Source organism: Andrographis paniculata, unplaced genomic scaffold (genome assembly GCF_009805555.1).
Source record: "Andrographis paniculata isolate CXL003 unplaced genomic scaffold, ASM980555v1 Contig64END, whole genome shotgun sequence".
NCBI classification, from domain to species: Eukaryota; Viridiplantae; Streptophyta; class Magnoliopsida; order Lamiales; family Acanthaceae; genus Andrographis; species Andrographis paniculata.
Window position 1 is genome coordinate 1193523 of NW_026137600.1, and position 27613 is coordinate 1221135.

The 27613-nt window shown below is 25.7% G+C and overlaps 2 protein-coding genes across 2 annotated transcripts; both read left to right on the forward strand.

Moving 5' to 3' along the window:
* The first annotated feature begins 13801 nt into the window (after window positions 1–13801).
* Window positions 13802–15109, forward strand: LOC127261670 (basic blue protein-like). The gene is made up of 2 exons (XM_051289966.1): window positions 13802–13949; window positions 14910–15109. The coding sequence occupies exons 1-2, from the start codon at window positions 13802–13804 to the stop codon at window positions 15107–15109; spliced, it is 348 nt and encodes a 115-aa protein (XP_051145923.1).
* A 9750-nt stretch (window positions 15110–24859) lies between these two features.
* LOC127261609 (ethylene-responsive transcription factor ERF118-like) lies at window positions 24860–27409 on the forward strand. Its single transcript, XM_051289880.1, has 3 exons — window positions 24860–24967; window positions 25457–25684; window positions 25864–27409. Exon 3 carries the CDS (start codon window positions 26087–26089, stop codon window positions 27089–27091), a length of 1005 nt encoding a protein of 334 aa, XP_051145837.1. The 5' UTR covers window positions 24860–24967; window positions 25457–25684; window positions 25864–26086; the 3' UTR covers window positions 27092–27409.
* The last annotated feature ends 204 nt before the right edge of the window (window positions 27410–27613 follow it).

Sequence of the window (27613 nt, forward strand, 5' to 3'; positions counted from 1 at the left end):
AATAAATATTTAATTTGATATTTTCAAAAAATTTTACTAAATAATAAAAATTTGAATCCAAAATCTAAAATTAGATACAAACAAAATGAAATTACTACGAGCAAATTTGTTTGATTGTGGTTTAAAATTAATTTGAAATTGGACATTAATTTAAAATTTTATTCAAATATATTTTTAATATGATATTTTATAAAAAAAAAATAATATATTTTTATTATAAATTATGCAAGATTAATATTGATTTATGTTTGAAATCGCAAAAAAACGAATCCTAGGGAAAGTGGAGAAATTAAAGGATGTTTAGTTGGTGATTTTTTTATTTAATTAATAATTTATAGATGATATTTTATAAGATAAAATAATTTTATTTATATATTAAATTGTGATGATTATATAGTATAAAATATAAATATTTATTAAGTATAAATTATATATTTATATATAATATTCTCGTATCATATTCAATATCTATCTAATTTATTTATTTTTACATAAAGTATATGAAATTTTGCATAATATAAAAATAATGAGTGTCTAATATATTAATTTTTTTAAAAAATAATATGTTAGAAATATTTTGGAAAAGAAACAAACATGATTTTTACTTGAAATTGAGGAGGTTGAAGTTTATTCTAAATAATATTTTGATATATTATTTTATAAGCAAAAAATAATATATTTGTATTGAAAACAATATGAAATAAATAGTTAAATTTGTTTGAAAGAAAAATTGCACGTACATTTTTTTTGAGATAGTAAAAAATATTTAAATTTATATATAATTTGAAAAAAAAAATAGAATTTTAAAAACAATATTTTAAATAAAACATAGAAATTTAATATAATACTTATTAAAAAAAAAATGGATGTAGATAAACATATAAAATACTTCTATAAAACAAAACTTAAAAAACTTTTTTTTTTTTTTCGTTTACTTCAAACCTTGCAGACCAAATAATAACATGGTAGTTAGATGTTCGTCGGGGCAATTAATGTAAGAGTTTATATATAGACGTCATATGTAATAATATTATATAACTAATTCTAACACGGTTTTAAATCTTAAAATTTAATACCACGTTGACAACACATCGCAACACACTATGTGTTATTAGACAACATACGATGTTACTACAGGCAACACATCGTATGTATTCATATATTACAAATACAATACATGAACTAACGACACATATTATAGTCTTATACAACACAAACAATAGTTGATTTCAGCATATCACATAATGCTATACAACATACTTGTAATTATGAACCAACAACACAAATAAAACACATGAACTAACAGCATGTGATATAGTCTTATACAACACAAATAATAGTTTATTTCAGCACACCGCATACTGTTATACAACATACTTATAATTATAAATCGACAAACACCTGTTTTTACAATACAATATATGTTGTATATAATAAAATTGTGTGTTGTTTATATATAAAATCAGCACGGTACTGAATTTTCCAAATAAGTACCGTTCCCCTATTAAATATATATACACACCAAAACGGCAACTTTACTGTAATGATTGAAAAAATTCAGTCCCGTAGCAGAAAAACAATTACCACATGGTATAAAATAAAATTACATAGTTGTGTTATTTTTCTACTATAGATTGTATTGAAATTTACTATAGATTGTGTTGTATTTGACAATAATATATGTTATATGTTCTATTTTAATATAATACAAATGTAACATGTGAATGGATAACACAATTCATAGTCAAAGAGAACATGAGTTCGTTCTATCTTAACATAATATAAATATAACGGATAAATTAATAATGCATAATATAACCGATCTATATTAATAAATATATATACTCTCTGTCCCTTTTGAAATGTGTCTTTGAGGTTTTGTAATAAATTAAAAAAATAATAGTATTTTATTAGTCAGTGAAAAAGTGTGTAAGAAATTTTAACATTTTTGCTCTTTTAACTTTTTATATAAAGTAATTGATGTCTAATGATATCTTTGTAATTTAAGTAAAAGTTGAGGATATTTTGGTATGTAATATATGATTACTTTTTCTAAAATAAAAAATGAATACTTTGAAATGAGACATACGAAAATAGTAAAAAAAGTAATTTCAATTGAGACGAAGAGAATATATTAAAGGGTATGTGACATAGTTATTAAATTATTTGTTATACGAACAAATTAACATAATTAGCACATCGTGTGATTTAGTTTCAAACTCAAATTAACATAATTCAGTTTATAAGATTTTTAATAAACTACACTATTTGTTCGAATAAAAAATTATATCAAAATATTATTTAAATTAAAATTCAAAATCAAACCTATCATGTTAGTCAATTGGATATGAATATCACTAAAATTATAATCTTAATGATTATTAAGAAGATTATTATAATAGTTGTATAATAACTGAAGTTTATTATTGTTATTAAAAATTAATAAATATAAGAATTTTTCAATATAAAGATTGACTAAACAAATGATGGTACTTTTCACACCAATAAGTTGTTAATGTTTGGTATTTGGTGTAGGAAGTTAAAATCGAAAAAAAAACAAACACTTTTGTCTCACACATTGGAAGATGAGATAAATATCTCCTTTTTAATAAGTAAAGTGGTTCCATTAGACCATCCGCAATGGAGATACCCGCTTTTGGATATCTCTACTATTTTTTATTCTCCACGTCACATTCTCTTTCTGCCACGTCAGCGGAGATACTCTCTACTATTTTATAGTCACAACAAAGATACTCATCCTAATTTTTTAATAAATTTTTATTTTCATATTATATATATTATTTTTTAATTATACTTTTAATTTGTATTATTAATTATTTATTTAATTATTATACTATATTATATTATATTATTATTTGTCAATATTTTGATTTATTAAAAAATTATGGGAAAAAAGTTATATTATTTATTATTTAATTTAATTTAGTTTTAATTTATTTTTAAATTTTAATTTTAATATCAAATTTGTATTTTTATTGTTATAATTATTATTGGTTAATTAAAAATATAAAATATAAAAATAATAATTAAATTTTTGAAGAAAAAATTACATTATATTACATTATATTGCAATTACAATAGAAATATTTAAAATTAAAATAAGAACAAATAACTTAATTATTCATCGAACCAAATTTTTGTCATATGTTTTCAATCAAATCTGCATTGAGTTGTTGATGTGCTCCTCAGTCTCGAAGTCGCATTATATTTTTTAGAAACTCAATCATTCCAGCATGCTTATCTGCAAAATATGTCTGACTTGAACCGTTTAAATTCTCTGATTCCACTTGTTCGAATTGGGATATATCATAATAATGTAGATATGTATATGTTTCATCTTCAACTATCATATTATGCAAAATGATACATGTTTTCATTATCTTACCAATCAAATCAATATCCCAACTGAGTGACGGACGTCGAATAATAGCGAATCGAGCTTGCAAAACACCGAAAGCACGTTCTACATCCTTTCGAACAGCTTATTGACGTTGTGCAAATAATTGCATCTTAGGTCCTTGAGGCAAACGAATAGATTGGATAAATGTCGCCCATGGAGGATATATTCCATCCGTAAGATAATACCCCATATTATATTAGTGATTATTGACAATAAAACTTACTTTTGGACTTCTACCATTCAACAAGTCATTAAAAATCGGAGATTGATCAAGTATATTAATATCATTGCATGTACCTGGTGCTCCGAAAAATGAATGTCAAATCCATAGATCATACGATGCCACGGCTTCTAATACGATAGTTGGTTTGCCATGATCTCCACGTGAAAATTGGCCTTTCCAAACAGTTGGACAATTTTTCCATTCTCAGTGCATACAATCAATACTTCCCATCATTTTTGGAAAACCACGTTCTTCTGCAACATACAACAATCGTTGTAGGTCTATTGCATTTGGCCTTCTTAAATATTCCTCACCAAATATTGAAATGACTCATTCAACAAACTTTTTTACACACGTTCTTGTTGTACTCTCTCCAAAAGCCAACACACGCAAAGCAGCCATGCATTTTTGTAATGGTGATAAACCAAGCCTTCCCGTTGCATCTCGACGTTGTTGGAAGAACTCATTTTCTATTGTTAGACGATCTACAATGCGCATAAAGACGTGCGTCCCCATTCGAAATCTACGACGAAATTGAAAATCTGTATAGACAGAATTTTCAGAAAAATAATCGTTGAACAAACGATTGTGACCTTCTTCACGATTTCTCTCAATGTATATTCTTCGGCGGAATTGATTTTCCTCTTCGTGGTTAGTGATAACATCTTGAATACGCTGAAATTGCATCCAAAAATTGAAAGAAATCACATCATCCTCATCGGAGTCTGAACTCGAAATTGTTTGAGATGAATTTGACATTTTTTTTTGTAACAAAGTTGTTTGTTACAAATATTTTTTGAAGTGAAGCGTAGTGTAGATTTTTTGCCAATATAGGGTATTTATAATTTACATTATATGAAATAAATAATATTAATCATAATAATAATAATATTTAAAATATGTAAATAAATAGTACAATAATAAATATGATGACATATAACAATAGTGATGTGATATAACAATACTAGTGTGTTTAAAGTTACATAGTACAAATAATTATGTGAAATAATAATAATAATAATAATAATAATAATAATATATTTGAAAATATATAAATAAATAGTACAATAATAAAATAATTGAAAATAAATTTGATGACACATAATAATAGTGATGTGATATAACAATGCAAGTGTGTTTAAATTTACATAGTACAATAATAACTATGATGTGATATAACAATGCATGTGTGTTCAAACCTATCTAGTACAATAATAAATTATGATGTAATCTAACAATACAATTAATAAAGAAAACTCAACAAAACAAAACTTGAAATGATTTATCACTACTACAATGATAAAAAGAAATATTGTGATGTGATATAACAATGCATTTTAAAAAATTAAACAAGCCAAAAATAAATTGATTTGATTTAACAAGACATAATATATATAAATAAGTTATAGAGTGTCTAAGTTTTTCTATAAATATGCTTGCATTTTACAAAATAAAACACACAAACTTTCATCAAAGATCTTTATATTTTCTCCCACTACTCTACATTCAAGTTTTAACAATGGAGCAAAACTCTAAAAAATCTTCCAATTCTCAAAAGCCTTTTTCATTTCAAAGTTTTACGAACATGCTTGGAAATGAAGATTGTTCGCAAAACTCTTTCAATCCTAATGTTACTCAAAATTTTCAAACATCTGTCCCAAATTTCTATGCTTCATCGTATCCTTCTATTCCTCCACATTATTATTATCCTCAAAATTTTCAACCTTTCGTAGGTTCATCACATTCTCAAACTTTTCAACCTTTTGTAGTTTCATCACATCCTCAAAATTTTCAATCATCTGGAGGTTCTTTTAATCCTTAAAATTTCCAATCATTTCAAGGTCCATTTCATCCCTCATCGATGGGTTTTACGCAAAATACACAAATGGAAAGTATTCCTGAATTTTGCACACAAGCCAATCAATAAGATGAAGATGACGTACAAATCATTGCTCCAATGTCAGAGACCAAAAGAAAGTGAACTTGTAAAGAAGATTTGCTTCTTATCAGTGGATGGTTTAACACAAGCAAAGATGTCCTAATAGGCACAGATAAAAAATGTACTACTTTTTGGAAAAAAAATTTCAATATTTTAATAACAAATATGAAGCAGGGTGTCAAGAAGTGTAAACCAATGCAAGAATCGTTGGCAAAAAAAAATAAAGCCGTTTCAAAATTTGTTGGGTGCTTTCAACAAGCTAACCAACAAAATATGAGCGGAAAATCTTTTGATGATGTCTTGAAGAAGGCACATCAAATATATTCTGCAAATTGTAAGAAAGCATTTATTTATGAACACGCTTGGCGTAAATTAAAACTTGAGCCAAAATGGAGTACCAGTCATCGTGGTACAAATGTTGTCAATGAAACATTTTATAACAGTGGAGTTGGGCCGAAGAGAACTAAAATTAATGAAGATGGTGGATACTCGTTTAATTCAAATCCAACAACACCACATAGTGATGGAGTAGAAGAATCTCCCTCAATTCGTCCTCCGGGTGTGAAAGCGTGTAAAAATAAAGGCAAACGGGCACTGAAGAAATCTTCAAATTCACTTTCATTCAATGATTTTGAAGAACTGCGAGTTCAAAGTAAAAAAGTTGTATCACAATTTGCTCGCATGACACAATTAAGGAAGAAAAGATCAAAAGCAATGAGGGTATTGCCAAAATGAAACTTTATCGAACACTAGTGGAGAAAGATAATTTGACGGAGCAGGATCTACTAGTTAAGGCTAAATTGTTCGAATAGTTGTTTTAAATATTGTTTAAATTATATGTATTTTGTTCTATGTTATTCAAATTATCTTGTCTTTTATTTTATATTAATATCTTATTATTAATTGTGTATGTATAATTAATTATAAACAAAATATATTTATTGTTTAATATAATTTTATATTATTTAATTGCTTTAAAATTTATAATTATATTTCATTTAATAAATTAAATTAAATTTACTAATATTGATTTGTTCAATAGAATTATATAATATTTGTATTTATATTTTAAATTTCAAATTGATAAAATATATTCAATATTTGTATCATTTTGTAGAATATAAAATATTATGAATTATAAAAATACTACAAAATTTAAATATATTATAAATTCAATATAAATTACAAAAACAAAACATATATAATATATATTATATATATACATATATATATATATATATCTTCCTAAGTGTCATGTGTCCCAATTAAGCAATAGAATCACATCTCCCCACATCTCTGCACTCCTTTTATTTTTTATTTTTTATTTTTTAAAAATAATGATGATATGGCGATGCTCTTACATGATAAATTGGATTGAAATGAGTAGGCTCTTAACATGGGCTCTTGATTGAGCTAATATATATATATATATATTTATGGTCAAGATTGGGCCTTGGGCCGTGGAGGCTCGTGGGCCAAGCCCACTTGCAATTAATTTAATTTTGGTTCTCTCACGTTGCAGCAATAAATAAAAATCTCATATTAAATTTTATCAATATAGAAAAAGTGCTCTCCAAAAACTTTCGAATTTTTTTTTCTCGCTCAGTGTTCTCAACAAAATTTCTTTTGCAATCAAAACACTTTAAAAAGTCTTCAATTCTCCTAATTCGGTTCGCGGGATTTGTAATTCCGTAAGATTCGTTCTATCCTGGGAGGCGATCGGTGACGCCCGAATTCATTTCAAGGAAATCCCGTATTACGCGAGGCTTGAATACGATCTCGATTCTCCGTTGTCTGTTCTGTTATTAATTGTTTTGTTGAATCTCAAATTTCGCTAAAATATTTGTCAACAGTTAATTCTATATGTCGAAAACTTTGAAATATTTTGATATTATTGGAATTATAAAAGTATAATCATAATTTATAGATATTTGTGGATCAATCGGAAGTTTTATAATAACGATCTCCATCGTATTTATAATAAAAAAAAAAAAAAAATTGATTCAATTCAAAATATATAAAAATTTGATTTTATGTTTCATGTTTTTCTTCTTTTTTTTTTTCCCCTAAGATACTTATATTATTATTATAGAAATAAATATCTTAAGAATACCATAAATAGTAACATTTATATTGTTATTTAAAATGTACAATAAAAAACGATAGAAATTAAACTCTTACTCTTTTCTATTTAAATTTGAGCTTTTTTGTCTAATCATACGTTGTTTCATGTCTGTTGTAGTCGTCTTCTTCTCTATATTTATCATGTTCTTTGTAATATTTCATGCTATTACTTTTTTTAAGAATGTAATTTGTTATTGTTAAAAATTCAATACATATGATTTATTTTTGTTTTTTTGACCTCTCTATATTTCTGAGTTTGTTTTGTGTCAATTTTGTATTTCTAAATCTATTTTGCACGGAGTTCTTTGGAAACTTATAAGATTATGATGTTTTGTTTTGATTTTAAATAATAAAATTTTGAATTAAAATAATTATTTGATGTGATATAAATATGTATTGATGTGATATTTTGAATGTAAAATTAGATTTCAATGTAATAAAATAAATAAAAATGAACGTTTGATTTGATATTTTTAGAAAAAATAAAAGTTGAAATAATAAAATCGAATATAAAATCTCTCAAGTAAACAGTGATTTGAAATAAAAATCAGATTGAATTAAATTAAATTTGAATTTTTCGTATAATGTTTGGATTTGAAATCTTGAGCTAAAAATTAAATTAAAAATTCAAATTTATAATTATTTTTTTTTGGTTATAATTAGGGCTCATTTCTACATAAATCAAATTAAGTTGAAAACAAGAAAGTGACACGTATGCAGGAAGTGAGGCAAGGGTGGAGGTGGTTGCGGAAGGGTGTTGGGATGTGTCATGTCTTCTTATTACACTTGATGACTCAGCCAAACGTACGTGCCACGTGGTCCAATCATATTAAAGTTAATGTTCATGTTGACAGGGTGGCCAATAGATATGCTTCACTTGTCTTCCCTATTTGCTTTAGTATTTGTTTGTTTGGGGTTTGGATTTCGAGTTGGAATTTGAATAATTGTATGATGTGATATAAATAGATATTGATGTGATGTTTTGAATATAAAATTAATTTTTAGTATAATATAAAAAATAAAAAATAGGTGTTTAATTTAATATTTTTTGAAAAAAAAAGGATGAATAGTAAAAAAAAAAACCAAACAAACAAATAAATAATATTTTACTTTAAATTATTATTCTTTTCATCATTCAAAATTAGAGTATTAGAATCGAGACTATTTATATTAACAATGTGTACATTTATTTTCAAAATTTAAGGATTAAATGTACGCAAATTTTAAGGATTGAATGTTCGACTTTACATAGCTTGCGAACCGAGTTATCATATATACTATACATCACTCATTTAAAATTAGTAATAATTAAAATCTATGGTGTGTTATTTAAAATTTTTAATTATAGTAAAAATTAGTAATAATTTTGTAAATTGTGTAATATATTTATTAAATTTATTTTATATATTTTATTTTAAAAAATTATATATAAAAAAATTTGTAGTATTAATAAGTGAACATAAGAGTATAAAAATTGTGAAAATATATATTCTCTTGCCATCGATAATTATGAACTTAAGGTTGGGCACGAATTTTAATAAAAATGGATAATTTATTTATTTTTTTCTTTTTATAATAAGAAGCACTATAGTAGTATTTTATTAAGGTCATCTCCAACTTATTACTTAAAAAATGCAACAGCTACCGTAAAAATGCATTTAATCTACAATAATTTTACTATAACCATAAATTTCAATTTTTACTCTAAAAAGTATATTGCCTGTATATTCTTCTTTTATATTATATTATACAATTTTTTATATTTATAAAATTACATCCAATTTTAACTTTTTATTACTTTATATATCTCTTTTTGGAAAAATAAAATTATATTCTGTATTACTCTCTAAAATATAAAATTATACATTACTTTTTTTTAAAAAAAAAAATTATATATCACTTTTAAAAAAATAAAATTATACCCTATATTTCAAAAAATTAAAATACACATTATTTACAATAAAATAAAATACAATTACATATCACTTATAAAATAGAAAAATTACACAACTAAAAAAAAAAAAAAAATTACAAAAACACCTAACTCCTGAAATGGAGTAGTCCACAGTGTTACTCCATCCCAACTCCGTCAAAATCAAGCCAACCCATGCACAAATACAGTGGGTCGTGGTTGGATATGGTCTAAATAATACCTTCTCCGTCCAATTTCTAATATACTAAAGTATATTTGCACAATTTTTTTAGGTGATTGTCTTTTTATTATAAATTGACAAATTTGTTCTTAATTGTATGGTAGAGATTAAAAATAATATAGAATGAATGGTAAAAATATAAAATTTGTGTTTAAAAAGAAAATAGGACATTAGTTTGTGAACGGAGGGAGTATATTTTTTTATAAGAAAAAGAAATGTGCATAAATTTAAATGATAAAAAGAATGTATTTTTTTGGTGATACTTATTATTTAATTTAATACTCCATTCGTTCCATTGAAATGTTAATATTTTTTATTTTTCGTCTGTTTCAAAACAAGGTTATCATTTCCTTATTTAGTAATTTTACTACCTACCTAACATAATAAATACCCTTTCAATTTATAATATATTACACAAATGTCATTACTTTTATATTACACCGTACTAATAGGATATTTTTGTATTTTTTTTAATATAATTCAATATAATACTAATATTCAAAAATTTATGTGCAAAAAACAAATACCACACTTCCAATGGGACATAAGGAATATGATTTTTTCTTATCAAACTTAACTATTTTGAATTAATTTTATTAATTGCATTGCTTATTATTCTTCTTCTACAATAATAAACTTTAACAAGGTACACGTGTTATGTGATCATATGTCTACAAAGTTGCAATTGATTTGACATATTGTCTTACTTGAAACGAAAGTATGACTTGTTGAGATATTTTAGATATTCAGTTTTAAATTTAGTAGATTTATATTTAAATTTGATCTTATTTATAGATTAGATTATTTAGATTTGAGTCTATCGAGCCTGTTTTGTATTGCATATATATAAGCTCCTTATTTTGATGATCAATAAGACAATCTCATTATTTTCCCCCAAAATTTCTAACATGGTATCAGAGCCTACTTTTCTCATGTCGTAGATATAACCAACCCGCGTTTCCCCAGGTACATTCAACCTGGGATGTACCCGGAGATCTCCCAATTTTGAAATTTTTTCTATAGTTGTTAGCCTTTTCTTTTTCTGATTTTGATTTTATCTTGAGTCCTGATTCTGTCTACGATATGTCATATGTTCGCTGCTTGTCTGTTGCCTGCGTGCGCGATCTATATGGTGTTGCGATCTATCTGTTTTCGGCTCCACCTCGTTTTCGGCTCCGGTGGAGTCATCTCATTTTCGGCTCTGGTGGAGTCATCTCATTTTAGGCTATGGTGGAGAGTTATCTCGAATTTGACTATAGTGGAGAGTTATCTTGTTTTTTGCTCCGATGGAATCATTGCACTTTCGGCTCCGGTGGAGTGCTGTCGTTTTCGGCTCCGATGGAGTCATCTCGTTTTTCGGCTCCGGTGGTGGAGTCATGTCGTTTTCGGCTCCGGTGGAGTCATCTCGTTTTCGCCTCTAGTGGAGTTATGTAGTTTTTTGTTCCGGTGGAGTCATGTGGTTTTCGGCTCAAGTGGAGTCATCTCGTTTTCGGCTCCGGTTGAGTCATCTCGTTTTCGACGGCTCCGGTAGAGTCATGTCGTTTTCGGCTCCAGTGGAGTCATTTCATTTTCGGCTCCGATGGAGTCATCTCGTTTTCGGCTCCGGTGGAGAGTCATCTCGTGTTCGGCTTTGGTAGAGTCATGTCGTTTTCGGTTCCGATGGAGTCATATTGTTTTCGGCTCCGGTGGAGTCATCTCGTTTTTTGCTCCGCTAGAGAGTCATCTTGTTTTCGACTCTGGTGAGAGTCATCTCGTTTTTTGCTCCTGTGGGTGGAGAGTCAACTGCTAGTTTTATTTATGTTTTCTTTTTGCGTTTATATTCAAATTTCTCATCAAACTCAAGTTGGTTTTTGTTATACCACTTGAGTTTGAGGGGAGATGTTGAGATATTTTAGATATTCAGTTTTAAATTTAGTAGATTTATATCTAGATTTGATCTTATTCATATATTAGATTATTTAGATTTGAGTCTATCGAGCCTGTTTTGTATTGCATATATATAGGCTCCTTATTTTGATGATCAATAAGACAATCTCATTATTTTCCCCCAAACTTTCTAACATGATGTAAAAACTCACTTTAAATTGAATATTGTTGAGAAATACATATGTAAAATCTAATAAAAAAATATTTTTATTTTTTTTTGGCAGGAATTTGCAAGGATTTTTTTTTTTTTAATGATTATTATTTGGTAATGTTATTATTTGCTTTCAAATACTTTTATTCTGTAAAAACTAATAATGTCTATGTTTGCGATATGTCTGTCACGTTTCTCTAGGGCCACATTTTCGACTACATTGAGAGTTTCGTTGTTTCTGACTCCAGTGAGAATTCCGTCATTTCCGGCTTTACCGAGAATCCCGTTATTTTCGACTTTAATTCAGTTGAAAGCATTGCTATTGATTATAACACGGTGACAATTGTGTTGTGTCATCTTCGATCTTTCGTTGCAAACTTAAGTTGCTTATGCGATACCACTTAAGTTTGAGGGAATATGTTAGAAATCTTTTAGTTATTTAATTTTAGATTATATTTGATTTCATCAATTAGATTACATTATTATGATTTTCAGTTTATAGAGTTTGTATGTCATGTATATTTATATGTCTCTACCTTTATTACGAAAAAATATAAATTTTGAGTTTCCGTAAAATTCTCTCACATGGTATTAGAGTCTAATTTTTTTGTGTAATAGATTTAACCTAAAATCACACGCTTCTACAGGTACATTCACCTAGAATGTATTCGAAGGTCTCCAATTTTGATATTTTTATTTATGATTTTATGGTGTCAACGGAAATATTTCGATTTTAAGATTAATCTGCAATTAATTGTCCGTCAATTTTATTTTTCAATTTTGCGTTCGAGTTCGATATAATCATTTTTCATGATTCAGTACAAAGCCATACTTCCGATTGCTTTGAGAATTCCGTTGTTTTCGACTCCGATGAAAGTCTCATTGTCTATAGAGTTTGTATATCATCTCTATTTACAAATCTCTATCTTTATTACGAAATAATGTAATTTTTGAGTTTCTGTAAAATTTTCTCACACTTGTTTTCGAATTTCTTTATTATTCATAAATCATATTCAATAATTATTTTCATTATAGTCCCTACTATAATTATCACTTTTTAAACTCAAATAAAAATATTTAAAATAAAATAATAAATTTGAAAATATACAAACATATAATTTAAATATTTATCACCGTTTTTATAAATCTAAACACAAGACAGACGCCCTACGTGAGACGGAGGGAGTATATGACACTGCAAATGATTGTATAATTAAAAATATTTAATTTAAATTTAAAAAAGAAAATATTTAAGTCATGTATTACACAATTTAAGCCCATAATAGTGACGGCCCAAATAATAACATTTCTACAGCCTAAAAACCTATTCATAGCCCAATCAAAGATATGGACCAAATAATCATTTAAATCAAATATTTATTACTACTCTTCATTAATAATTTTTCTACAAAAAAATATTTAATTTAAATATTTCTATTTTATTATAATTGTTAAAATTTTGGGGGAAAATAATGAGATTGTCTTATTGATCATCAAAATAAATAAAGAGCCTGTATATAGACAATACAAAATAGATTCGATAGACTCAAATATAAATAATCTAATATATCAATAAGATCAAATCTAAATATAAATCTACTAAATCTAAAACTGAATATCTAAAATATTTCAACAATAATAAAATTTAATTTTATATTTAATAAATCAAACCGAATAATAATTTAAATTATTTTCCGTTTTGAAAAAGCGAGGTCACAAATTAGAAAAAAAGGGAAAGAAAATTAATATTTACAAGATTACGTTCATATGGCCCTTCATTTGGTCTGTCTATATAAGGAGGAGCGTTACAGTTACCTGACTGTCACCATTCCAGAACACAACGGATTCCTGAGAAATAGAAAAAATGAAGGGTGAGGCAGTTGTGGTGACCGTCGTGGTGATGTTAGGATTTGCTCAGGCGGCGGTGTACAACGTTGGCGATGCAAAGGGCTGGGGCTTCAATGTTTTGGGATGGGAGCATGGCAAGAATTTTAGGGCTGGGGACACACTTGGTAATTTCAATTTCAGTTTTAATAATAATAATAATAAATTATATTTCCTCCGTCGGTCGCATTTACGTTTTTCAATTTTTCTAGACACAATTGGATAAAAAAAATGGTAAAATTAAATGTTTTTAAAAACAATCAAAAAATTATATAAAATTTAATATTTTATTCGTCCCATAAAAAACTATTAATTTGTTTTTAGCGGAATTTTAGAAATATTAGTATTATATTGGGATATAATATGAATAAAATAGAAATGACTAAAATAACCTTATTAGTATATGTGATATAAAGGTAATGACATTTGTGTAATATATTGTAAATTGTAAGGATATTTGTAATGTTAGGTAGATAGTACAATTACTAAAAAATGAAATGAATATTTTATTATGGGACGGATTAAAATAAAAAAATAGATATTAATAGATATTTTGTTATAGGACGAATGAAGTATTTTTTTCTAAATAAAACAAAAATTTAAAATTTTGAGATATCAATATAATAGATTGGTAAATAAAAAATTATTTTTTAAAATTTTAATAATATTTTACATGTAAGTTGACGACATTATTGTAATAATATATAAAATATAATTTTTAAAAAGAAAAATATGTGAAAAGTATAGTTACTTAATAGTATAAAATAAATAAATTGATTTCGAACTAATTAAAATAAAAAAATAAATATATTACTTTGAAAAGAGTAATATTTTTTTTATTTGAAGAAATTAAATTACTTAAAGTTTTGCAATTCAAATTGATTCAAAAAAAAAATGTAATACAATAATAATTATTTACATGCGTTTTTTGGGGGAAAATATTCATTTTATTTATTAAACTAATTTTTTCAAAAGAAAAATTATATTAAATACTTATATTTTAATAAAATATAATAATATAATTATTTTTAAATTTCAATGTTTTTTATTTGAATAGACCTTTATTTAATTTTAATTTTAATTTGCAGTGTTCAAATATGATACAACTCTCCACAGTGTGGTGAGAGTGGACAAAGCAAGCTTCGATGCTTGTAGCATTCCTCCAAACGCGCCGAAATACGCAACTGGAAATGACCAAATTGTCCTCCCAAAGGGTCCAAATTACTTCTTGTGTGGGACACCTGGCCACTGCACAGCTGGCGTCAGAATTACAGCATTTGCTGCTTAATTAAATTACTACTGGAGTATTAAACAATACAATTATCTACTTACTTAATTTATATTTATTTAAATTTATAAATGACAGTGCCAAATTTTTTTAATATTTTTTTATATTATAAAAGTTTAAAAATAATACTTTCATCCGTCTCATTTTCATTTTTGTTTATCCATTACAATTGACACATTTTTATTTTGGTAAAAAATTATTAAACTAAAATATATTTAATAAATATAAATTAATTTAATTAACTACATAACTTACAATATTATAAATGACGTAGGATCCACGGAAAACTCATTTATTTCTATCTCTCTCCTCAAAAAAATAAATATTTTTATCTATATTTAAAATTAAACATCTTTATGGTAATTATAAATAAACAAAAATATTTTTTTATTTACTTGTATTATAAAATATTTTATTGTCGACAAAATGATATTCATATTGCATATATTTTTAAATTTCTATATAATTTTTAAATATTTAAATATATATTTTAATTTTTTAATCATATATATTAAATTTACTTTAAAACTATAAATATTATTAATTATACAACAAATAATATAATAATATCATAACTAATTATTATTAAATAATTAAATATCCTTACCTTAAATACCGTATTCTTAGTCAAATGGTTCAATTCCGATGGGACGGAGGGAATATAAAATGTGTTTGGGGTTCAGATTCTGGAGTTCAATTTAACCTGTGAAAATTTTGAATTATAATAATTATATAGTATGATATAAATAAACATTAATATTAGACTGCATAAAAAATTAATTTTTAATATAACAATAAAATTGAAAAATAAATATTTAGTTTAATCTTTTTGAAAAAAAAATTAAAAAATAATAAAAATTTATCAAAATCTTTCAAACAAACATACCCAAAATATATTATTTAATCACTATGAGTACAACTAAACACCATTTACAATATCTCGGACCATATATAAAAAGTGTTTCCTAAAATAGTTTGAAAAAATATTTTTTTCAAAATGTAAGATATAACAAATAGTATAAATAATATAAAAATAATAAAATATATGTAATATATTTATTTATTTATTTTTTTTGAAAAAATGAATGGTAAAAAAAACAATGTTTACTAACAATTCATACTATTCACAATATGTACTCACGAATAGAAAAAAAATATATGTTTTTTTTTACTAAGTCAATATATATTTTTTACTATTTTTGTCTATTTATTAAAATATTTATTTTTTATTATAGTAAAATTAATTAATAATATTTATTTAAAATATCATATTCAAATACTTTTTATATTTAAAATTTTACTAATTTATAAAACATTGTAAAGCATTTAAGTCATCCTAAAATACGTGCTGTTATTGGGCCAAATAATTGGGCCTTTATAATTAATAGTCCAAAAAATGTGGACAATCGATTGTCAACGCAAGCCCACGGCTACATTGCGCACAATTTAATAGTTTAATTAATTTAAACTAAAAAGAAATCAAAGTTCATAATAATAATAACATAACACTATCATGATATCCTATAAAAGTATTTTATTTTTATTCTCACAAAATATTATATTTGAATTATTAGGATTTAAAATAGTAAAAATTAATTGTTGATATAATATTTTACTAATTGAAAAATACATTTAATATGATATATATTTTTTAATATTATTGGTGTAAACAAATAAAAAATAAAAAATATATTTAAACGAAATCTAATTGAATGAATAAAGATCATTTCAAATACTTTTAATCCCAAAATTTGAAACTAAATAAAAAAATTTATTAATAAAATACTTAACCTGGGCTTGGCCCGAACCCGGCCCGAACTATGCATACGTTCATGTGCATGTACAACATCTGTCCACGCTACATTTAAGTATAAATTAAAATTAAAATTATTAAGGTGACATTTACTGCAACAGTTAACGGTCAAACAACCGGAAAGGCGTGCAGTTAATACTTTTTCCGTCACATATAATTTGTTCATATATTTTATTTTCGTTAGTCTCATATAATTTGTGCTTTTTATTTTTGGAAATATAATTATGCACTTTAATTGTATTTTAAATTTTAAATTTTTCTTAATTTTAATTAAACTATTTATTTATCTTAATCTTAATCTATAATTATTTTTACTAAATAATAATTACTTTTAGTAATATATTTCTTAATTAATTACTAATTATATTTTACATAAATTTCTGTATCTATATTAATACACTCATATTACATGGGACTAAGTAATATATTATTCGTATGAATTTACTATCCTACCCTCGTAGAATAAGAAATTAAAAAAAAAATTACATTGTGGGTAAGTCACGTGACCGGCGGATACAAAACGTTTCTATTTTGCATTTAATGGAATGACGGTCACGTGAGGAAATGACACTGAAGTGTCGGGCGCCTCCTTTCTGGGTGAGGATCAGATAGGTGAAGGTACAGCAGAGTCTACCTGTTTCCACCACGTGGAAATTTTATAGCCGTTGGATTGATTTACAATCTGCGGACTAGGAGCACGTGACGTTTGTGTGGACAATTAATTTTAATTGGATTTAACTAACATAAATTCCATACGGCGTCGTATTTTGGTAACGTGTCCTTAAATAAAAAATCTGTTTAAATTAACTTAAAAAAATAAATAAAAATTTAAAAACAAAAGCAGAATTAGAAGTTACAATCAAATTTTCTTGTACTGTAAAATTTATTTTAAAATATTAAAACATATAGTATATTTAAATTTTATAAGTATTTTCTAAATTTGATATTTTGATTGTATTTCTCTAAAATTTTTATTTAAATATAACATATCAATTGAAAATTAAAATATAATGATATTTAAATTTATATTTATGTATAGTATGTAAATTAATTATTTTTATGTTATGCATGTCGTGTTATTATTATTACTATTATGAATGAATTAATAACATATACTCACTCCGTCCCAATACAATAGTATTGTTTATCATTTTTGTCTGTCCTAAAACAATAGTCTTATTTTCATAAATAACCATATTACCCTAAAACTACCTTTATTTTTTATTATACAATTGCCACTACTTTTTACACTAATACACCCACAAGGGCAAAAAAAATTTTTATCTATACTTTTTACCAACTATCAATATAATATCAATATTTATTAAATTTCGTGTCCAACCCAATTAAGACTATAGTTCTGGGACGGAGGGAGAATCTTAGAGTTGTTTCTATTTTTTCAGAAAAATCTCTAAAGTATTTTAAAAAATACACTTTTGGAATACATGAATTTTTTTTTTTTTTTTAAAAAAAAAAATCAATGTAAATATAAATAAATATTTTTTAGAAGTAAAATAAAAAATAATTTTTAGAAGCTCATCCAAATAGTGCCTAATTGAGCCAAGAAATTTACGGGATATTTTATTTTTATTTTAAGGTTTGATGATTTTTGAATTTTCAGTTTTATTTAAATTTAATTGAAGTAATGAATTAAATCGATAAAATAAATAATAATAAATGTTTACAATTTGGGGTTTTCGAATTTTCAGTTTTATTTAATTTTAATTGGAGTAATGAATTAAATAGATAAAAAAAAATAAACGTTTATAATTTGGGGTTTGTTTGGTCGTGATTTGAAGTTTAAATCATTACTATTCACTTAATACGAATTTTCAATAAAATTATATTATCTTTTTTTTTTATAAAATATCACATCAAAATAATATTTAAATATAAAAAATTTAAATCACATTTTATTTTAAATTAATTTTAAACTATAATTAATTTTCAAAAAATTATTTATTAATACATTTATGAATAGAGAGCTTAAATAGGAAATGTTTCAAAAATGGGAAACCCTTTACGTACATTCTTAAATAATTTTTTCACAATTATTCTAATACTATATATAATTTAAATATCCCATTAAATAAATAATTTCCTTTTACAAAGTATTAAGTAGATATTATTATTAAAAAAATTTATAAACTCCAAACATAATTACCAATAATATGTTTGCATTTATTTAGATACAATAATTTAAGTAAACTGTAATTAGTAAGTAATTAAAAATATATTAATAAAAATAATTATAAATTCAGATTAAAATAACCAAATAATTTAATTAAAATAAAAAATATAAATTATGAAATTGAAAATGTAATTAAAAATATAATTATATATGTAGAATGAATCGAAATAAAAAAATATAAACAATATTTACAAAGCACAAAATATGATACTACCTTCGTCCAGACAAAGATGAAGCATTTTGTTTGAGTACGAGAAATTAGATAGTGTAAATTAGTTATTTAGTTAATCATTTATTTAATGATTAAAAAAAAACTTAAAATATGTGTTTAAATATTTTTAATATTATATTTCAATAAAATATATAATATAAATATCATTTTATAGAGAATAACATTTTATATAATACAAATAAATAAAAATATATTTATTTATTATTACTATAAATTAATTTTATAAATAAATGAGATTTTTAAAGGTAAATAATAATATTTGTAAATTGAAGAGAAATATATAAATAAATAGTTTTGAATAGATCTTATATGTAAGAGCCTGAAATGTTATAAATTTAATTAAATTGATTTATACTTGTTAAATGAGTTTAAAATTGATAAATTTAATATAAATAAAAATAAAAATAAATCATTTGTAACATGACGAATCAAGTATAACTTACATTATATCATAACAATCTGATTATAACAATCTTTTGTAATACTGTATTTAATAGTAATTTAATTTAATATTTTATAAAATTAAATATTTTCTCTGTCTCAATATAATAGTCTTGTTTACCATTTTTGTCTGTTCTAAAACAATAGTCTTATTTTCATAAATAATCATATCACCATAAAACTACTCATACTTTTTTATTTTTATTACACAATTACCACTACTTTTTACACTAATATACTCACGAGGGCAAAAAAGTATTTTACTTATACTTTTTACCAACTATCAATATAATATAAATATTCTTGAAATACGGTGTTCGATTCAATTACGACTATAGTTTTAAGAAAGAGAGATTAATATATATTGATTAAGAAAGATAATAGTTGCGGATTTCCATATATATATATATATATATATGCAGAAAATTGGGTATTTTTATGATTGTATTTTATTCATTTGTCCCATAAAATTATAAATTACAAATGAAATAAATATAAATTTGATAGACGTATGAAATATATAATATAATAATATATGTATATATCAATAATAAGAATTTATTTTTCAGTCTATTTTATTATAAGTCTATTTTATTTTAACTCGAATGTAATATCATATTTTCTCAATTGTTTTTAATGGAATTCGACACACAATATATTTAAGGCTTGTTTATTTTGGGTTTTTTCATTAGTAATATAAAAAATAATGTTTTGTATTAAATTATTAGAATTTGTTTTTTTTAATAAATTTGTTTTCCGACATGATTCTCAATATATTATAATTATCCGTTCATTGAAAGGTTGTCATTTTTCATTTACGTCCATCTCAAAATAAAGTTATCATTTCATAATTTAGTAATTGTACTACATATCTAATATAATAAATACCCTTCTAACTTACAATATATTACACAAATGTCATTATTTTTATATTATACAATACTAAAAATTCAATATAATACTAATATTAAAAAATTTACGTACAAAAAATAAACGATAACTTTTCAATAAGATAAAGAGAGTGCATATTTTTTTTATCATTTCACAAAAATTAATATTTAATATACAATGTTGTTTGTATATTATCTACATAAATTTTTATATCTCAAATAAAAAAATACTCAAACCATTTGCGTTTGTTTGAAGGTTTGGATTTTTGGTTGAAATTTAAATAGTAAAAAATTTAAATTAAAATAATTGTATAATGCGATATAAATAACTATTGAAAATATTACATTAAAAATAAAATAAAATAAAATTGGGAGAACAAACCCCACTTATGTATAATCGAATTGAATTGATTGAAATTTGGTATACAAAGAACAGTTTCATGTGTTTGTTTAAGATAATGTTTGTTTAATGGTTGGACAATGTATAATATATATATATATATATATATATATTCTTGATTAAAAAATTTAAAATATTAAAGCAACTATTAGTATATTTGAATAGACTATGTTCAAAATGTATGTCATCTTATAAAAATAGAATTATACTCCTTCCGTCTCGTATCCATATATTCATTTACTTTTTGTACGGAGTTTTAGAAATATTACTATTATATTGAGATAAAGTAAAAATAAAGGTAAAAAAACTAAATTAACCCTATTAGTATTATATGATATAAAAGTAATGACATTTGTGTAATATATTGTAAATTGGAAGAGTATTTGTAATGTTAGGTAGATAATACAATTACTAAAAAAAAAGAAATGGATACTTTGTTATGGGACGGACCAAAATGAAAAATAGATAGATTGTTAAGGGACGGACCAAAATGAAAAATAGATAGATTGTTAAGGGACGGAGAAAGTATATAATGCAAATAAATAAGGTGTATATATTTATAAATTATTAATATGAATGTATTTTAAAAAAAAAAATAGAAAATTTTAAATATATATATGTTTGTTTATTAATTATAAAAAAATAAAAAAATATTATAAATGATCTCCATTTTGAAAAATAAAATATCAAGAAACATATTTGATTGGATTGCATTTGGGTTTGAGGATTTATGGTTATTAAAAAGTTGATTTAATGTTCTATTAAATAAAATAATTATAGAAAATGTGCATACATTATTATACATAGATTTATTTATTTATTTATAGTAAATGTATATAGCATATATATTTTTATTAAACATTATATAAAATTTTATATAGGCAAAAAAAAAAAAAAAAAAAAAAAAACATAAAAACATATGCATTGTATGAATGAGATTACAAAAATACTATTTTTAAAACATGTGCATAAACATTTAATATAATACTCCATCCGTTCCATAACAAAGTATCCATTTTTCTATTTTAGTGTGTCCCATAACAAATATTCATTTCTTTTTTTAGTAATTGTACTATCTACCTAACATTACAAATACCCTTACAATTTACAATATATTACACAAGTAACATTACATTTATATCACACATACTAATAAGGTTATTTTAGTTATTTCTACTTTATTCTTACTACATCCTAATATAATACTAATATTTCTAAAATTACGTGCAAAAAACAAATGAATATTTAGTTATGGGACGGATAGAGTATTTCTTTATTTGGGAAATATAGACATAATATTATTAGTATAATATTATTATATTTTTTGTGGTTTGAAATTATTTTAAAATAAAATATTAATATGAATTATTATTTATATAGTATTTTGATGCAATATTGCGTGAGATAAATTAATATATTTTTATTAAAAATTATATATTGTGAATAGTATCAATTTGAATTTGAAATGATAAAAAAAATAAAAATTGTACTAAATATAAAAATAATTATTCTTTAATCAATATATAAAAATTAAGTATATCTATAGATAACAAATAGATAGGGTATTATAACATGTCTTTTAATTGAACAATAAATATAAAATCAGTATTTATATATATATATATATATATTTATTTATAGGAAATTTTATTTTTAATTCTATAATTAGAGTCAGTATAAAAATCGTTCTGTAAATAAATTTTTTTTGACACAACTGATCTTTCGGCGGTGAAAAATTAATTGTGCAAAAAAGAATGAGATACAAAGTCATTCCTATACATGTTTTAGTCACGTAATTAAAATAATAAAATAGATCGATTACGAAGCTAAAAAAAGTAATTTTCCCTTTATTTATTATTCTCATATTCATTCATGATTAACTATATGGTTGTATAAAATTTAATAACACATTTCACATATGATCAAATATAGATCTCATATTTATTATGTATATGATTGTTCGAGGGATTGGATTGGATTTACACTATTCATCTAATTTTTTTTCTCCAAAAATATCAAATCAAACACCTATTTTTTATTTTTTATATTATACTAAAAATCAATTTTACATTCAAAATATCACATCAACACTTATTTATATCACATCATACAACTATTCAAATTCAAAATTTTTACTGTTGAAATCTCAACTCAAAATCTAAAACCCAAAACAAACATACCCTAAGTATTACTTAAGCAACTAGAAAATATACACCTTATAATTAAATATATTGTTGAATTATTATTATTTTTTATTTAACTTTTATAATACATGTGTATCTCTATAAAATCATAGGATCGTATACACATATCTTTAGAACAACTTTTATGCTATCTTTAATAAATAAAGAAAATTCTATATTATTGATAATATGTATAAGATAGTCTTTACTCCCGAAGATTATTGAATATATATATATATATAACATGGTTTAAATTAACAATAAATATAAAATTAATATAACACTGATATAACTATTTCATCAAAACATGATCAGCTAGCATCGAATTTATTTTGAAAAAATATAAATATAGTAGTATAAGATTTCAGATGACATTATTATTATTATTTCGAGCTAACTAATCAATTTATATTACATACATATTACACTTAACCGATAATATTTGTGTGTATGAATTTATGACTTGGTAAAAATCCGTTACAAGTTATGTAGGCGTAAGAAAATTAAATTTGAGAATCTTTTCGTTTTTCTATAATGCTGACTGTTTATATAACGTATAATACGTATATCGACCGACACATGTCAGAATGACGTGACAGGTAAACGAAAAATTGATAGCCTGAAATGTATTGTTATCATATTTTGGATTGTATTTGACAAATGGACAACAAACATCGAGAAAATGCAAGCTGTATGATACGCGAAAGTTGTTGAAAATATAATTGACCGTTGGCGTTTTATGCATGTATTTATTTTTAACCGTAAAGTTGTTGCATTAACTTTTCGAAATATTAAATCAAATTAATTTCAGTATATTATATAAAAATATATCTTTTTATATTCGTTATACGTATTCTTTAGGTAAGTATTTTTTTTTTCAATTAAATTTTAGTTATATGTGTATTGTAGATTGATTCAAATCGATTTTTATTTGTTAAAACACACTTATTTAGGTTTGAATTATTCAATACTATTTAAATTGCAATTAAGAAAAAAAGTTTGTAATTACATTTATTAATAAAAAATACTATTTATTTAAAAAATTTAGATTTGAATTTAAAAATACAAATAAACTCAAAACGAAAAATATAGAATCTGATAGCTAAAATAGAAAAAAGAAAATCCAATAAGGAAAAATAATAAAATTACAAAAATTTCACATATATACCAAATATATATTTTGTAAATACAGCAAGGAAATATTTATATCACATATATACAAAATAAAATTTTTATTTATTATTATTTATAAAAATAAAAAAAATTAAATAGCTGTCCTCGACTACAAAAAGTCAGAAACGTCTAGCCGCCCCGTCGCAGCGAGAAAAATTAATCCGAACAAAAACCGCGCGTGGCTACAGAGTCATGACGTGGGCGGATTTGATTGGGCAGTGCAGAACACGCGCCGTAGGATAGCGTGGGGAAACCGAAATGCATGCCGCGTTGAACTGCCATGTATGGATGTATGTCATGCCAGGTCAGCATGTGGCATACGGTGTGTAATACAGTACCCGCCTTCCGAAAATACGCATACGCCTAAATCTATACGTATACAGTATTCATTAATATATATACCTTTAGAAATCCTTTTGACCGCACAGAGAAAAAAAAAAAGGTGAATCCCAAAAGCCCCCCCGCGCCGGGAAGGAGGAGAGAGAGAACTGAGGGAGGAGGAGCGGCGGAGGAAAAAACGAGGAGTCGAGTGAAGGTATGAAGCATTTCTTCGTTGTTTTGATTTTGTTTTAATTTTGGATTTGATTTTTTTGATTTTGTTGTTGTTGTTGATACGTACGTTTTTGGATGAGTGATTTGATGGCGGATTGAATGAGTGAGTGAACGAGTGAATGAATGTGGTAGATTTTTATTTTTATTTTTAATTTATTTTTGAGTTTGATTTTGTGTTAGTGTAGTCTACTATTTTTGGTAGTGTGTAGTGTGAAAGATACTTGGTTGAGGATTTGGTGATGGTAGAAACAGTCTATTGAACATTTCGTTTCTGCGAAGATTTCTATATGGCCGTAATCGTCGTGATTTTGTGAACTGGTGACCATTGCTTTTGCAATACCATTTCTACCGTGTTGGTGCTGATTTTTGATGTGGTTTATGATTTCTAGACTATAAATAGGTGAATCCGATCGGACTTCTGAGATGATTCATTTTTATTTTTTATTTTTCGGTGCTGTTGTTTCTTCTTCAGTGGCGGAAACAGAGGATTGCTGCGATAGGGTGTTTGGTTTGGAGCGAGAGCTTTTATGTCGAAAAGCTTTGAATTGGCTGTTGTGTTTGGGGCTCCATCGTCGAAGCTCTGTTTCTCGTCTGTTTCATTATCATCGGCTCATTGTTTGCGAAAATCTCTCTGCTGTACCGTTCAGCAGAGCAGTCTCCCTTTCTTCCCAACCGTTTCGATGCGTTTGAGGCCCAAAAGGTACAATTAAATCAATTCGTTAAACCCTAGGGGGTTTTCTGTTTCGATTTTGAGTAATTTTGTGTGTTTCCTGCTTTCTTCTGTATCGATATCATGGAGTTTTGTCGTGCATTTGGGGAAATGTGAAGCTGGTTATTACTGGATTTGTTTGATTAATGGTGAAATTGTTCTTGTTGTAGGACTTGCTCTGGAGTCGTGTGTTTTGGGGTATATCATATAAATCGGTTATTCGATCTGTTCTTGTTCCTGAGAAGTCCTCAAATCGTTGGTTAAACGCCATTTTTTAATCTACATTGAACAACATATCTGCCTTCTGTGTTGATTCGATCTGATTACTTCATTCTTTTGGAGGAACGTTTTTGCCTGGATATTCTTTAAGGGATTCTTTTGGAGACAGCGGAAATGACAATTATACCGGAGTCTTGGAAGCCAGTTTTGTCGAACAACAAAGAGTTGAGAATGCCGAGGATTCCACCGGAACTGCCCAAAAGGGCCATGAGAAGAGTCCGGATCATCTGCAATGATCCGTATGCTACTGATTCATCCGACGACGAAGAAATGGCGACCAAAAAGAAGGTTAAGCGCGTCGTTCACGAGGTGTGTTTTCCGATTAGGGACGGCGGTGATTTGCAGAACTCCGATCAGTTCGCCATTGCCGGAGGAAAAGGTTCGAAGAAGAAAAGAATGATCCCATTTGCTGAAACCAAGGACAATTCGCCGAAAGGGAAATACAGAGGCGTCCGTCAACGGAAATGGGGGAAATGGGCGGCGGAAATACGCGACCCGATTCAGCACAAACGCATTTGGTTGGGAACTTACAACAGTGCTGAGGAGGCGTCGAGAGCGTACGAATTAAAACGATTGGAATTCGAGGCTTTGGCTAGTAACAGCAACAGCACCGGATCTTCGTCTGATAAGATCTCATGCAACGCTAAACCCATCTCCGTATCCGACGAATCGAGCGCAAGTGCTGTATCCCGAGTCTCCCTTACGTCTCCGCTGTCGATTCCCGAGCTGGATTCACTTGTTAATGCCAAGTCTGATGCGTCGGCGGAGCTTACGCTTACGCTTCCAAATGTCGAGTCCGGGTCGAATGATTTGGGTCTAATTGATGAGGAACTCATGGCTCTCGCAAGAATCGGAGACGATTTAGATTTGGATATGGAGTTCGATCCCATTTTGTTCGAGAATTCGTTCCCGTCAATCGACAGCTTCGCCAACGATTTCTCCGATCTCCCGATCTTGGGGCTGAACGACGATTACGAATCCTGCGATCTCGAGGATTTCGATTTGGAATTCAATATCGACGAGTGCAATGAAGCCTTGAATTGGATCGACGATGCGCCCTCCGCGCCTACTCTGATGAACGGAGCCCAGCCCAAACCCCTCGACATATCGTGCCCGTAAGAAAAAAAGTTTTGCAGCATCTTCGTCGTCGTCGGGAGAGTTCTTTATTAGGTTCAACCTTATCGTCTATAAGTTATTGCAAGGAGAGGAATGTGTCGTCTTCTACAATGGTAACTTTTCTGACTTAATACTTTCTAATGTGCAAGTTTTTATATACTGTGGGGATCTTCTTGCTTTGGTTATCTGTCTCTAACATGAAGTTTTGGACTTGGTTTTTTATTTTTATTTTTTATTTTTATTTTTATATTTATTTATTTAAATGTCGTTGTAGTGTTGGATTTAGTTTTCAATCGTATTGATTATATATATGATTGCAAATATTGAATCTTTTTGATGTGTAGTTGGGGGATGAAAGGTACATGTTCCTAATTGGTACGAATACATTACATGGCCTTCTCTCTTTTATATCATATGCTGCAACTTGGAGAAAATTAGGCTTCAGAATTTGTGGGGTACGGTAGATTCTGATGATGATGACTTTAAAAAATTAAATTAAATTTAGGTGCTCAATAATGGTTTCCG

Bases quoted from the DNA above. Each gene is read 5' to 3' on its own strand.
- LOC127261670 (XM_051289966.1), top strand. From the start codon at position 13,802: ATGAAGGGTGAGGCAGTTGTGGTGACCGTCGTGGTGATGTTAGGATTT. The intron at 13,950-14,909 runs GTAATTTCAATT...TTTAATTTGCAG, and splicing joins TAGGGCTGGGGACACACTTG to TGTTCAAATATGATACAACT.
- LOC127261609 (XM_051289880.1), top strand. From the start codon at position 26,087: ATGACAATTATACCGGAGTCTTGGAAGCCAGTTTTGTCGAACAACAAA.